Here is a 14,933-nt window from a genome sequence, read left to right as displayed (position 1 = left end):
CCCCAAATGTTTGTAGTTTACAGTTACAGGAGACTGGCACATCTCATATTCCTGTAATAAAAACTAAAATCTTTTGGATAACTCCCTAAATGGAAACGAAAACAGTTGGCAACTCCTTTGAGATCAGGACCAAAATAAATTTAACAAAATGAACTTCTCCAGTTACTACATTTGATATGAAGGAGGTGACATCTATTCAAGTACCACTATAAGTGCCCTGGAAAATCTTAAGGGGTCATGTCATTTATGGCCTTTTTGAGTCAAAGTGGCAAACCACACACGTAGACATGGAAACACTAAACCCCTATCAGAAAGTGGGTGAACCGTTTTCTCAACTTTTTTCTTCATTTATGTTGAGTTCTTTTGAGTTGGCTCTTAGGACACATACTGATTTGAGCAGGTGGTGTTTATCATAAAAGTGTCCAAGTGACTGTAACCAGTATTTTCCACCACTGATAAAAAGTTCTTTGCTCCTGATATTGATTACATCATTTAAGTTAGATTTTTATCAATCTAAGAATGGATATACAGAAAGTATTCAGACCCCTGAATGCACTGTATTTTTTGTGTGTGTGTGTGTGTGTGTGTGTGCATGTGTGCGTGCGTGCGCATGTGTGTGTGTGTGTGTTTATTTGTGTGTGTGTGTGTGTGCGTGTGAGATTGTGTGATTGTATGTGTGTTTGTGAGACACATAGGACAGATATGGAAGAGTGGAGGGATTATACCATTTACCAGCCACCCAGAAGCCATTGTCTGCTGTAAAGAATACATTTTGAGTTCCTCCAGGGAGTTTGATATGTTTGTTATATATTTTGTTATTATATTTTGTGTAAAAAGGTGATCATTACTTGGACCCATTTATTGTATTTGTTGTTCCTTTAACATTTTGGATACTGCTATGAAATGAAATCCGCTGCAAAATGCCAGGTCAAGGTTTAATTTTAGCCTTTTTCTTTTAACTTGTTTTTTTAATGTTGGAATTACAATATATTTTTCCTCATAATAATTTATTGTGGTAAAATCACCTTTCAGGCCGCTTAGTGGTTTATGGTCTCAAGAGTGTGTCTAGGAGAGTACAGCAGTAGAGTCCTCTGCTTCCACTCCCATTGTCACTTGTATTTGGCTGTCCTTTCTTCACCCCATTGTTTTTTGACATTTTCTCAAATGGTACTAGCAGAGTAGAGATTTCTGGCCCGATATCACCTACTTACAGGGTGCATGGAGTGTAAAAGTCTGAGGAGGTCAAAAGTTTCATACTATACTGCAAGTGTTGCTGGACTTTGCAGTAGTCTCATTGTGTAGTCCCAGCACCCCTAAAGATTGCCCCTTCAAAAGCGGAAGATTATTAAGGAGCAGATGGAAGGCATGTTCCAACAGGGTATCATTGTGCCTTCCTGTTCACCATGGGCTTTCCCAATTGTATCGGTGCCTAGAAAAGATGGTGGCTCCCCCCGGTCTTGTGTAGATTTCCGTCGTGTTAATGACCAGAGTGATGGGGATGCCTATCCTCTGCCAGCCATTTCTGAGATCCTTGAGTCACTGGCATGCTGAACTATTTTCACCACCCTAGATTTTAACAGTGGTTATTGGCAGGTGGAAATGGAGCCTGAAAGCCAGCCCCTGACGCCATTTGTCACATCTTTTGGGTTGTTCCCTTTTTCGGGTCATGCCTTTTCGTTTGAAAGGCGCTCCAGCCACCTTCCAAAGGCTGCTGAATCATGTGCTGCAGAGCTGCCTTGAATGACATTGTCATCTATTGTAAAGATATCCGTGCCCCAAACTTAAATTCCTGGGTCATGTAGTGAGTATGGATGTAGATCAGGGAGATCCGGAAAAGACGGAGGAGCTGCGTGACTACTGGGTGCAAAGGAACCCATCCCTAACTTTTCAGTGATTGCGGAGCCATTTAACGCACTGAAAAGGAAAGGAGCTGTATTTCGGTGGAGAGATGAGTGAAGGAGGGCATTTCAGTGTCTCAAAGGCCATCTGACCTCCTGTCCTTGGCCACCCCGATATGTGTAACATATTCGTTGTCTACACTGATGTAAGTTCTACAGGTCTTGGAGCTGTCCTAGCACAAAGATCTGACACCTCCTCCCAAGAGCAGGTCATTGCTTATGGTGGCTGCTCTCTGTCCAGCGCAGAGCAAGATGACACTGAATGTGAGTGTCTGGCAAGGGCTGGAGTTTAGAGAAATGGAGACATGGAAGGAAAACCTTTATTGGTCATCACTGACCACTCTTCATTTCCTAGGATACTTCATTATCCTAGCTCCAGGCTTATTCGCTGGGTGCTGCATCTGCAGGAATTCATGAAGTATCATAAGGGTAAGTTTAACAATTCACCTGATGCTCTAACGCAGGCCACTGTTCCGGCCTCTCTGGCATTGTGTTCACCTTCTCTGGCATGTGACAAAAATTTGTTCCTTTTCCCCTGACCGATGAGGGTATCTGGAAAGCTCAGAGGAACGATCCAGAAGTCCAGAAAAGTGTATGAGGCACTGCTTACGGATGACTCTTCATTTGGTGAAGCAGACTCTGGTTAACCAAACATCCTGACTGAGGTGACCTATCTGTAGCAGTCCCATTGTGTAAGACTTGCTATCTTTTTTTGTTCTGGGCTAAATTACAAAATCCTCTGGACTGATTGCAGTAGCTTCAGGTCACCTGTGCGGGTGAGGAGACTGACTTCTTATTAATGAGAGGAAGCAACTAGGGGCATTCCCCTCCCAGCCAATCATGGTGTGACGACTGAAAAGGCATTTTTGGATTATCCCCTGAAGAGGTGTTTGTTTATTATACAAGTAGTTGACATTTGGCATTCCTACAGATATACATATTTTTGTTTATAAATTTGGCACCCAGGTTGGACTCACTCTCATTCTGAATCTGTCCATGACAAACTGCTGACTGCACACTTCAGTTTTTCACATTTTATTTCATTGGGGACTTGAGAGCTTGTAAAAGCACATTTCAGTTTGATTATCCTCTGAAGAGGCATTTTTTGATTATCCCCTGAAGAGGTATTTGTTTATTATACAAGTAGTTGACTTTTGGCATTCCCTGTAGATATACATATTTTTTGTTTATATTTTAATGTAGGTTGGGGCTAGTTTGTAAGCATTTTACTGCCAGTCCCGCCACAACATCACCAGTGTTTCACAAACCATGCTACCAATGGAAGAACTAAGCTTTTTAAAAGTGCCAATTGTTTTTAAAGCAAAAAGTATTTAAAAAAATACTACTGTAATTACTGGAACCCCTGAAATATTATTCTTATACCATATTGAAAATGATTTTCGCTTGTTGATCAGTACCGTGCTGCAAATAGTCTACCATATGACTTAACATATATTGCATAATTGCTCTACTTAGTTTGGACTGATTTCTCTGGTCAACTAAATAAGTTATTCGTCAGAAAGGAAGTGACAGGATTCAGGATAATGATGACAGTTATCGTCTTTATTGTAAATAGCCCCCAACCATGGTTCATATTTTATGAACTCTGTTGAAAGGCCTAAAGGATGATGACACTTACTCAGCAGAATCAGACTAAAAAAAAGAGAGATGAAAATCTATTATTATTATTTGGGTATCATTCGAGATGTGATATTGATTCACACTGTCATCAGTGAAAGTTCACAGCATCAAATCATTTTAAAAACAAACATACCTTTCCAGCGTCACGGCTCTTGACTCTCAGCTTGTTGACCTGGGACTCAGCGATGTCAGCGCGCTCCTGAGCTTCCTCAAGCTCATGCTGAACCTTCCTGAGCTTAGACATGTGGGTGTTGGCCTGCTCCTCCTGTTAAGTGTTTGGAGATATGTTGGCGTAGTTACAAGACAGTTAATAGTGATGTTATTATTAAATCAGCTGTCAATGCTGTGCCACGTAATGTATTTGACTTACAGCATCCTCAGCCTGTCTCTTGTAAGCCTTGACTTTAAGCTGCAGCTTATCAACCAGATCCTGAAGTCTGTGCACATTCTTCTTGTCCTCCTCAGTCTGTAAAGATATAAGATTATACAGTATGTGAAGAAGAATAGAGAATGAATTAGAGGTTAGGGGAGTTTTTCAGTACGGCTTACCTGGTATGTCAGCTCCTTCACTCTCCTCTCATATTTGCGGACTCCTTTAATAGCATCACCTCCACGTCTCTGTTCAGCCTCAACTTCAGCTTCTAGCTCACGCACCTGTAATGTGATGATAAATAATATACCAGTCTTCCACACAAAGATTTTAGTTGAAGTAATAAAAAGTATAATAAAAGCGATGTGCCTCCAAATTTTTATATACAGCTCATACCCTGGACTCCAGTTTCTGGAGCTGCTTCTTGCCACCCTTCATGGCGAGGTTCTCAGCCTCATCCAGACGGTGCTGGAGGTCCTTGACTGTGACCTCCAGGTTCTTCTTCATCCTCTCCAGGTGAGAACTGGTGTCCTGCTCCTTCTTCAGCTCCTCAGCCATCATGGCAGCCTGAAATGATGCACAGTTTAGAAATATAATTTTTAGTCTTGATATTAATGACAATAATGCTAGATAATAATTAATGAAGTGTAAACAAGTATTTCTTGAAGCAGTATTTACATAAAAACAAGACTCACATCAGTAATAGCCTTCTTGGCTTTATCTTCAGCATTTCTTGCTTCCTGAACAGCATCATCCACTTCACCTTGAACCTGGACAAGGTCTGACTCCAGCTTCTTCTTGGTGTTCATAAGACTGGTGTTCTGAATGTTGACCAAGAATAGGCAGTGTTTATTGGTATGTGTCTCACATCTTTGATCAGATACAATTCTTTTGAATTAACGAAAACACACCTGAGAGTGAAGCAGTCCGACACGCTCACTAGCATCAACCAACTCCTGCTCAGCCACTTTGCGTCCTCTCTCTGTCTGGTCCAGAGCTACTCTCAGCTCCTCGATCTCAGCTACCATCAGGCCATTTCTGCGCTCCACCATGGCAACCTGCTCCTTCATGTCTGCCTGTCCTCTGACAGCATCATCAAGGTGCAGTTGGGCATCCTGACATTGAACAGAGAAAAAGAAAGTTTACATAATTTCCCTTTGATTTTGAAAACAATTTCTTTTAAATTTAATAATCAAACAAATCTTACCTTGAGTTGTCCCTGGACATTCCTCAGTTGTTTCTGGGCCTCAGCAGCCTGCCTGTTTGAATGGCTCAGCTGAATCTCCATCTCATTCAGGTCTCCCTCCATCTTCTTCTTGACTCTCAAGGCATCATTCCTGCTCCTGACCTCAGAATCAAGAGTGGTCTGCATGGAGTCAATCACCCTCTGGCTGTTCCTCTTGATCTGCTCCATCTCCTCATCCTTCTCTGCCAGCTTCCTGTCAACCTCACCTTTGATCTGGTTGAGCTCAAGCTGAACACGGAGAATTTTGGCCTCCTCATGTTCCAGTGTGCCCTTAAAAAGTCACAAACACAACAAAAGGTATTTTTGGCAGAAATAAATCCAAAATGAATGCATGGTTACATTTTAACCATGTATTTTATCATAGTGGTCCGATAATGTTAGCAAGATTTTACCTCAGCTTCCTCCAGTGCTGACTGAATTTCAGACTTCTCAGTCTCTACAGTCTTCTTGGATTTCTCCAGCTCATGGATACTCTTTCCAGTCTCACCAATCTGTTCAGTCAGGTCTGAGATCTCCTCTGTAGAGCAACCAAAGTCAAATATAGTTAGACCTATACATGCAGATTACATCTGGAAATATCTGTCAGTGCTTTTACGAACAAATATTGCTCATAGACTACACTACTAGAGGTCAAAGAAGAACCCTTACAATGACTATGATCGTTACATTAAATACAGTAAGATTGGCATACGCTGCAGGTTCTTGTTCTCTCTCTTCATGGTCTCCAGGTGATCCAGAGCCTCCTCATAAGAGTTCTTCATCTTGAACAGTTCAGTGCTGAGAGAACGAGCCTCCTTCTGAGCTCCTTCCAGCTCTGCCTGGCCCTCCTCAAACTTCTGTTTCCATTCTGCAAGGACCTAGAATTGTATATGTCAAAATATGTTAATTAAATGACTATTTATTAATAAAGGTGCTTGTTTCTCGCTATAAAACTGGTGTTGATTACCAGTTTAACCATTTACCTTATCAAAGTTCCTCTGCTTCTTGTCAAGGTTGGCAGCCAGAGCATTGGCTCTCTCCACATCAATCATGAGGTCCTCCACCTCACCCTGCAGCCTCTGCTTGGTCTTCTCCAAAGAGGCGCACTTGGAGTTCACAGCCTCAATGGATTCCTCAGCATCCTGCAAGCGCTGGGCAAGCTTTTTCCTGTAGCCAAGAGGAATTGTTTGTGCTTAAGTGAACAAAGATAGCAAAAATGGATTTATCTGTGAAAAAGTAGAAAGGATTATATACTTGGACTCCTCCAGCTCCTCAGTGCGCTGGATAGCATCAGTCTCATATTTGGTTCTCCACTGAGCCACCTCACTGTTGGCCTTGGACATTCCTCTCTGCAGCTCAGCTTTGGCCTCCTGCTCCTCCTCATACTGCTCTCTGAGCAGATCACAGTCATGGCGGGCTGACTGAACTGCATGGGCCAGGGCATTCTTGGCCTGTTGAACATGACAAAACATTAGTATCATACCTATGAAGTGGAAAAAGAAATAGTAAATAAGTGCTTTTTTTAAGGTTAATCATTTTGATGTCGCCATTTAGTTTTGAATCCTCAAGACTACTTCTGCATCAATCATATTTGCTACTCAGCATCATGTAACTTTTCATTATTGGGCAAAAATGTAATTCTTAAAAGGTTCACTTAGCAATAATAGCAGTATGCCTGGATATTGTTGCTGTGGGAATAGATTCTTGAGCTTTGATCTTTTAAATCTTATTACAGTATTATGGTACACATTTTGAATGACTACATTTGAAAAAGAGAATATACCCCCTGTAAAAATGTAATAACTGGGCATGTAAACTTGTTTACCTTGACTTCCTCCTCAACATGTCTCTTAAGCTCCTCAATCTGCTGAGTGAAGGCCTGTTTTCCTCTGGTCAGCTGGGAAACAAGAGCTTCCTTCTCTTCAAGCTGGCGGGAGAACTCACCTGAATGACAAATGACATGTATAAATGAGATTTTTTATTATCAAAGTTCTCATTAGTAACTTCCATCAGTAGTTTTTATTCCATGACACTCACCATTCTCTGTCAGCAGTCTTGCCTTTTGTCCATTAACGTCATTCAGATGGCGAACATTCTCATCATTTTTGGCTTTGAGCTCACTGAACTGGTCCTCAAGAGTTCTGCACATTTTTTCCAAGTTGCCCTATCAACAAAAAAACATGATGTACGTTTAGTTTTTTTTTTCTAAATTTAAAGCTACTGCCATATTTATTGGTTAGAGATCATATTTCTGAGCATAACAAAGGCAAATACCTAATCTTTAAACAAACGACTCACTTTAGATTTAGCAACAGCCTCCATGTTGCTGGAGAGGTCATCAATCTCCATCTTGTACTCGCTCTTCTCCTTCTCCAGCTTCTGCTTGACACGCTGGAGGTTGTCGATCTGCTCTCCCAGCTCTGCAACACTGTCTGCCTGCTTCTTGCGGAGAGCTGATGCGGTAGCTTCGTGCTGCAGGGTTGACTCTTCAAGATCACGGCGCAGCTTCTGGAACTCAGCTTCACGCTTCTTGCTCATCTCAATCTGAGCAGCTGTTGCTCCACCAGCCTCCTCGAGCCTCTCACTGATCTCCTCAAGCTCCCTGGAGAGGTCAGCCCTCTGCTTCTCAACCTTAGCCCGAGCAGCCCTCTCAGCCTCAATCTCTTCCTCCAGCTCCTCAATACGAGCCTACATTTGATGAAAGAAGGTTTATTGACTTGAATATAATGTGTTGTTTTTGATTTACTGAGTCTGATTTGCATGCATATAACAGTGTATGTACACTATGTTGGATATGTCACCTGGAGCTCCTTGATCTTCTTCTGAAGCTGAGCACCGAGAGACTGTTCATCCTCAATCTTGCTGAGGAGCTGGCTGGTTTCAAATTCTTTCCTTGATGAGGATACAAAGAAAGCTTTCACTGTCACAGTTTGTACTGTTGTTGGAGTGTAATGTTTGAGATGCTGAAAAGAGGATTAATAACCTAAATCAAAAACCTTACTTTTTGATTTTCTCATCAGATTGCTGTTTGTCATTCTCCAGATCCATTATGGATTCCTGGGCTAGTTTCAGATCTCCCTCAAGCTTCCTCTTGGCTCTCTCAAGGTCCATGCGGAGCTTCTTCTCTTGCTCCAGTGATCCCTCCAGCTATCACATGACAGTTAATGATAAATGATTTGGGGTATTCAAATGACAGTGTGTCAATACAAGTAGTATATATTATTCTGAATTTGTATCATGGAATATCAATTAAAACACATGCTACTTGACAATAGAAAGACACAATCGAAACAATTGTTTTCTTACATCGTCCACTTGCTGTTCCAGCTTTGTTTTGGCTTTGGTCAGAGTGTTGACTTTGTCTTCCTCTGCTTGGAGATCATCAAGTGTTTGCTGGTGGCTCTCTTGAAGGGCTTTCTTCTCCTTTGTTAACTTGGCAATAGACTCATCTTGAGATGCCATCTCCTCTGTCAGGTTTTTCACCTAAAATGGTGTGAAAGGTGGATTATTTCCATCACATTATATTCATATGGTCTGTGTTTAAATGAATGTGGGTTTAAAATAATTCAAACCTTGTTTTCTGTGGCATGTTTCTCCTTCTCCACTTTAGCCAAAGTGAGCTCCAAGTCATCAATGTCTTTCTTCAGCTCAGAGCATTCGTCCTCCAGCTTCCTCTTCTTGGCAGTCAGTTCAGCATTGATTTCCTCTTCATCCTCCAGTCTCTCGGTTGTCTCTTTGAGTTTGGCCTCAAGTTGGATCTTGCTCTTAATGAGCCCTTCACATCTTTCCTCAGCATCAGAGAGGTTATCGACTTCCTATTGTACATAATGAACATACAATAAGTTTAAAAGTTTGAAAAGATAAGCGTATATGTAATAGAATTACACTTCCTGGGTTTCCTACTTACTGAAGCCACTTGGAGTTGCAGGTCATTCTTCTCCTGCATCAGGGAAACCATCTTCTCCTCCAGTTCCTTCTTCTTGGCCAGGGCAGTAGCCAGGTCTGTTTTCATCTTATCATAGTTCTCCTTCATCTGCTGCAGCTCCTTCTCAGTCTCAGCACTCTTCAGGAGAGGCTTGATCTTGAAGTAGAGATTCATCCATGGCCAGTTCTTCACATTCATGAATGAACGGATATTGTACTGGATTGAGAAGATAGATTCTCTGGAAAATGAGATTGATGTAGAAAGTGTGATTTCTTCTGAAATATTATTTTGCAGAACTTCTAAGTCTAACAATTGAAAAAATATATATCAACTACATAATTGGACAGTACAGTTTAGTGTACAGTAAAATAATCCTACCTCCTCTCCCACATCTTAACAAACTCCTTCCTCATGACATATCCTCTGCAGAGACCCTGAGTCATGGTCACCAGCGCAGCCAGTTTCTCATCTCTCATCTCCTCCAGCTGACCCAGCAGACCAGCTTTGAAGAACACCTATATGATCAAGTGGGGCAAATTAGTATTCAGTGCATATGGGTACAACAGGACAACCACACAAGCAAATCTGTAGTCGTTGAGGATGAACCTTTGTGTGTCCAAACTTGTACTGAGTGTGGTCCACATCAATGGAGCCCAGCAGCTTCTCTGAAGCTTTCTTGTTGTCAATGAACTGTCCCTCAGGGATGACACTGGCATTCAATACTTTGTATCTACAACAGAAAATTATGTTGTTCCTTTGATCTTCCTCCCACTTTTTCTTGGTGTTTACCATCCTAATACCTCTACTGAAATCAACTTGACTTGCTTATAATGAAAACTGCAGTCACCTCTGCTTGAAGTCACCGTAGAGGATTCTGCTGGGGAAGCCCTTTCTGCAGATTCTGATGCCCTCCAGCACACCATTACACCTCAGCTGGTGGATGACCAAGAAGTTCTCCATAAGACCTGCACATTGCAAACTCATTGTATCAAAACATTTCTTTACCATACCATGTCACACACAGCGCACAAATCTGGTTTATGCGCTTCTTACCTGGGGTCTTTGTTTCATTGGGAATCAGACAGCGGACAAAATGAGGGTGAGTGCTCCTCAAGTTGGTCATCAGCTTGCCCAAGTTCTCCTGTGGATGAGCATCACAGAATAATAGGTCATCAATATTTTAAGATGAGATTGTTAATTGTTGTCCAAAAATATGAAAGAATACATACCCTGAAAAGAGCAGACACAGTCTGGAAGGAACCACCCTTCTTCTTGCCACCCTTCTTGCCACCACCACCACCAGCCTCTATTTTGCAAAACGAGACATTTTATTAATGGTACCGAATAATGATAATAATCCACTGCAGTAAGTAGTTTAAGTTTTCGTCTGTTTTGAATGTGTATTCTTTTTTTTTTTACCTAAATGAATATTTTACCACAGAGAAGTTACCTATTTCTTACTCGGCCCAACTCAATTGAAACAGACACACCGTTTTTTACCTATCACTACAAAGTCAGTGCACTGCCTGTAACTTTCCAAACTCCACTTTTCAGTAAGCAGCCAATAGCTATGAAAAGAGATGGCAACAATGCTCACTATCTTCAACAGTAGAAAATAGGAGGTTAAAACATCTGTACTGGGTACACAGAGTTTCTGATAACTCTGCTCACTTTTATTTCTTACCATCAGCTCCAGCCTTGGCTACATACAACAAGGCCAGCAGTTTATTTGAAGATTTCTGGTAAAGCTGAACAACTGAGTCGTTCAGGGGGTCCTTGTTCTTGTCCAGCCAGCCAGCGATATTGTACTCCACTGTACCAGCATAGTGAACCAGAGCGAAGTGAGCTTCAGCCTTGCCCTTTCCAGGTTTTGGCTTCTCAAAGGCCTTGGTCTTGCCAAGATGCTGATCATGCAGCTTGTTCTTGAAAGTTGTGTCAGAGGCCTTGGGGAACATGCACTCCTCTTCAAGGATGGAGAAGATGCCCATTGGCTGAGAAGAATTTACATTTCATGGTAAGAAAAATATACCTGAGGAAGCAAACATTTGCACTTGAATCAAGAAATCTATCTAATTTAACAAAGTGATATGTTACCTTCTCGATAAGCTCAATGCAGGCAGCCAAGTCCATACCGAAGTCAATGAACTCCCATTGAATGCCCTCTTTCTTGTACTCCTCTTGCTCCAGGACAAACATGGTGTGGTTGAAGAACTGTTGCAGTTTCTCATTGGTGAAGTTGATGCAGAGTTGCTCCAAGCTGTTGAACTGTAGTTATAGAAAAACATTTAATTTCATGCCAAAATAAATTTGAACCTCTGAATTTTTCAGAAAGGTTGATTTTCCAAAACTTACATCAAAGATCTCAAATCCAGCGATATCCAACACTCCAATGAAGAACTGTCTTGCCTTCTTTGTGTCCAGCATCTCATTGATACGGATGACCATCCACAAGAACATTTTCTCATAGATGGATTTGCACAGAGCGCTGACAGAATTGTTGACCTAAATATAAGGATTTAGGTGTGGATTTATGAGTGTGATACTTTTATTTGGAAATGTAAATATTTCCCTATCCAAACACCAAACTTTCGCCTTATTACCTGTGGGACGGTCTGACCTTTGGTCACCATCTCATTGCCGACCTTGACTCTTGGGTAGCACAGAGCTTTCAGCATATCAGCTGAGTTCAGGCCCAGGAGGTAGGCGATTTTATCAGCCTCTGATGGAGAGAAAAACAAGAAGTTATGTGAATGAAGGAATGAATATATGAACGAATATTTTGTTTTCGTGTTTGGTCATTAACATGACCCATCCCTGATGGGTTATAAATACACACTGACTTGTGTAGTATCTTACATACCAGAAAGCTTGCATGATAAGAGTGTATTATTTTAGAAATTACCCTCATTGCCATCTGGTTCAGCCTGCTCCTCACGCTGCTTCTGCTTGAATTTCATGCCGCCATGATGAATCACAGCTCCAGTCAGCTTGTAGATGCCCAATTTCTCCTCAGCATTAAAGCCCAAGATGTCAATAGCAGTCTGCAGTGTAAATGAAGCAAAGTTATTGGTATGTGAAACATTTTTTTACCTGTATACTATCTCTTTAACTAAATTGTTGTCTTACATCTGTTGCAATGAACTCCTCCACATCATCGATGCTTTTCACAGTGATTTCACCCTGACTGATCATTGGGTAGTCATAGGGGTTGGTGGTGATCAGAAGAGCCTCTAGAGAAGGACAGTAGAAATACATAGTATTGTTTGATGTTTTTTCTGATATTGTTAAAAGTTTTATGTAATATTGGTTTAGTAACATACCCAAGAGCTCAGGCTTGTGGCCAGTCATCAGCTGGTAGAAGATATGGTAGCTCCTCTCAGCAGACAACTGGAAGGTGACACGAGACTTCTCCAGCAGATCTAAGAAGAAGAAATTTAAATTGAAAACGTTTCTGTTTTACAGTTTATTGTAACTTTATCAGAGCCTAGATTATAATTTAAATGGATATTGACGAATGCCATGGTTGAAACTTACATGTTTCAATATCAGCTGAAGCTAGCTTGCCAGTAGTGCCAAAGTGGATCCTGATAAATTTACCCTAGACAGCCAGAACATTAATATCATCAGCTTTTTTGAAAATGTATGAATGAAAAAAGTCTCAAGATATTTTCTCCAGTACTTACAAAACGAGAGGAATTGTCATTCCTCACAGTCTTGGCATTACCATAGGCCTCCAACAGAGGGTTGGCTGCAACAATTTGGTCCTCAAGAGAGCCCTGCAAGAGAAGATTTGAATTACATGAGCTATACATTCAAATTAACTTTCCTCTGACAAACACTTTCATCTTACACAACCAATTTTACCTGAATTTTGCTAGCTTGTTGCTCAGACTTCTTAGCTCCAATAGCTGCAATTGTTGCAAAGTACTGGATGACACGCTTAGTGTTTACAGTCTTTCCAGCACCGGATTCTCCACTGGGGTACAAGGGACATATTATCAAGATTTTGTTTCATTGTCATTAAGTTAATAAAGTTATAGCACAATAGTGTGTTTTATACTCACGTAATCAGGATAGACTGGTTCTCACGATCTGAAACACAAACATGAATGCTTGACATGAGTTTTCTTTTAATAAATATCAATGGAAGATTTTACCTCTGTGTGTTTAGATTCCAACACTGATATTTTTATCTTACCAGTGAGCATGAACTGATAGCCATTGTCAGAGATGGAGAAGATGTGGGGTGGAGCCTCAATCCTCTTCTTGCCTCTGTATGCTTCTACACATTGAGCATCATATACGGGAAGCCACTTATAGGGATTCACGACAACGCAAAACAACCCAGAGTAGGTCTGTAATAGTAAAAAGCATAAACATAGTGTGATTTTATTTAGATTTTGTTTGATTTCCATTTAGGTACACATACTCTATACATATTTACATATACATTAAATTAGTATAGTGTGGAAACTCACGTAGATCATCCATGATGCATAACGCTCTTTGAGGTTATACAACACGCAAGGCTCATTGAGGTGGGTCATCATGGCCATGTCCTCAATTTTGTCATACTTGGGAGGGTTCCTGGGATGGATGTCATCCTCTTTTACTGTGATCGTCTGAACAGCAAATACAGTAAAATGTATTTAACTAAGAAATAACTTCAAACAGAAAAGTTCATCACATGGATCACATTGTCGTTCACAGTGTCAGTTTGAGTCTAAAATACAATGAGAAACAAGTAGTTCACTGAATGTTTTACTAAGATATTGTTTTAAATAAATGTTAATCCTATCCTTGTATATACAAGGTGTCTTAGATGGGAATCGATTGAGTAGTTTTGTTGAAAAAAGTAAATAAATGAATCACTTACCTTTCCACAGTCTGTTTCCACCGTGGCTTTTCCACCCTCTCTCTTTGTAAGTTTACCCTTGAGGTACATCTCCGCAGGCTCAGCCACAAAAAAGGCGGTTTTGGCATCAAAAGGAGTTGTTTGTGCCTCAAGCCTCTCCTTCTCTGGCTTCCGGAGAAAGATGGCCGCTGGGCCATAGGCCTCCATCTCTGCGTCTGTGCTCATGGTGGCACTTCAGTGGCGACTGAAAAGACGAAGTCCACAATAGTGTTAACATATTGGCATGACATAGCTATGGTCTTCTGCCCAGCTGATTGTGGAGATTTAAAGTTTTTTATGCTGAAATCTTTTACCTCAGCTGGTTCCGAAAACAACTGAGCGTTGGAGTCTCTGGTGGAGTTGGGAGATCCTGTAAATACATGATTAAACATGATTACAATAACTTGTTTCGAATTGGTTTTCTAATTTCATTTTTTTTCTGTGGAAATTTAGCCAATTAGAAAACAGATGAGGGTAAAGATGGCAAAATGTTTATAGACTTATAAAATATATTCAAACTGTAATGAATTGAATCATTAAAGTCAAAGTCAATCATTTACCATTAAAGTTCTCTTCCATCCCCTCAACTGCAATCGCTACCAGAGAAATAGTGTTGCTTTTAATGATCAGTCAGTATGTATGTGATGAAACAGGGTGTGTATTAGATGTAAATACAAACTAACAAATTGTGTTAAATGTGAAAGAGTATATAAATGGAGTATATCAAGAAAATTGTTTTGGAATAATGTCTAGTCAAGACTACCACCCAGGTAACTCTGCCATAGAATTCTGGACAATATGCAAAAGTAATTAGCAACACATTAACTTCACTGACTAATCAAGAATAGTAAAAAGCGAGGTCAAAGTGAATACACTCACCTGTGATGAAGCTTCAGTTAATGCAGTAGGTCAGAGCTGCCTCTTTTATAGAGGGTGGGATTGCCTGGTCAGCAGCAGTCTCTCGCTCGGTTTGGTCATGG

General features: G+C 40.8%; 1 protein-coding gene across 1 annotated transcript; it reads right to left on the bottom strand.

Moving 5' to 3' along the window:
• Nucleotides 1-3,443: 3,443 nt before the first annotated feature.
• LOC141018926 (myosin heavy chain, fast skeletal muscle-like) lies at nucleotides 3,444-14,158 on the bottom strand. The gene is made up of 39 exons (XM_073493678.1): nucleotides 13,936-14,158; nucleotides 13,538-13,681; nucleotides 13,258-13,414; nucleotides 13,124-13,151; nucleotides 12,924-13,035; nucleotides 12,743-12,835; nucleotides 12,594-12,657; nucleotides 12,380-12,478; nucleotides 12,186-12,289; nucleotides 11,962-12,100; nucleotides 11,660-11,778; nucleotides 11,412-11,561; nucleotides 11,154-11,324; nucleotides 10,744-11,050; nucleotides 10,289-10,365; nucleotides 10,113-10,200; nucleotides 9,907-10,024; nucleotides 9,666-9,789; nucleotides 9,438-9,574; nucleotides 9,042-9,297; nucleotides 8,707-8,949; nucleotides 8,441-8,617; nucleotides 8,136-8,281; nucleotides 7,936-8,026; nucleotides 7,433-7,822; nucleotides 7,172-7,298; nucleotides 6,960-7,078; nucleotides 6,389-6,585; nucleotides 6,118-6,301; nucleotides 5,847-6,012; nucleotides 5,548-5,672; nucleotides 5,117-5,425; nucleotides 4,821-5,024; nucleotides 4,605-4,730; nucleotides 4,306-4,476; nucleotides 4,089-4,193; nucleotides 3,910-4,005; nucleotides 3,673-3,804; nucleotides 3,444-3,551 (listed from the first exon to the last, which is right to left on the bottom strand). The coding sequence occupies exons 1-39, from the start codon at nucleotides 14,137-14,139 to the stop codon at nucleotides 3,534-3,536; spliced, it is 5,817 nt and encodes a 1,938-aa protein (XP_073349779.1). The 5' UTR covers nucleotides 14,140-14,158; the 3' UTR covers nucleotides 3,444-3,533.
• Nucleotides 14,159-14,933: the final 775 nt, after the last annotated feature.

Source organism: Pagrus major, chromosome 23 (assembly GCF_040436345.1).
Source record: "Pagrus major chromosome 23, Pma_NU_1.0".
Classification (NCBI taxonomy): domain Eukaryota; kingdom Metazoa; phylum Chordata; class Actinopteri; order Spariformes; family Sparidae; genus Pagrus; species Pagrus major.
Note: the sequence above shows the minus strand (reverse complement) of the source record. Positions and strands in the feature narration are given on the sequence as shown.

What these genes read in the sequence shown, in the direction of transcription:
- LOC141018926 (XM_073493678.1), bottom strand. Translation starts at nt 14,139, where the DNA reads ATGAGCACAGACGCAGAGATGGAGGCCTATGGCCCAGCGGCCATCTTT. An exon ending in CTGGATTTGAGATCTTTGAT is followed by an intron (nt 11,325 to 11,411) that starts GTAAGTTTTGGA and finishes CTATAACTACAG; the next exon opens with TTCAACAGCTTGGAGCAACT. An exon ending in GCATTGAGCTTATCGAGAAG is followed by an intron (nt 11,051 to 11,153) that starts GTAACATATCAC and finishes AATTCTTCTCAG; the next exon opens with CCAATGGGCATCTTCTCCAT.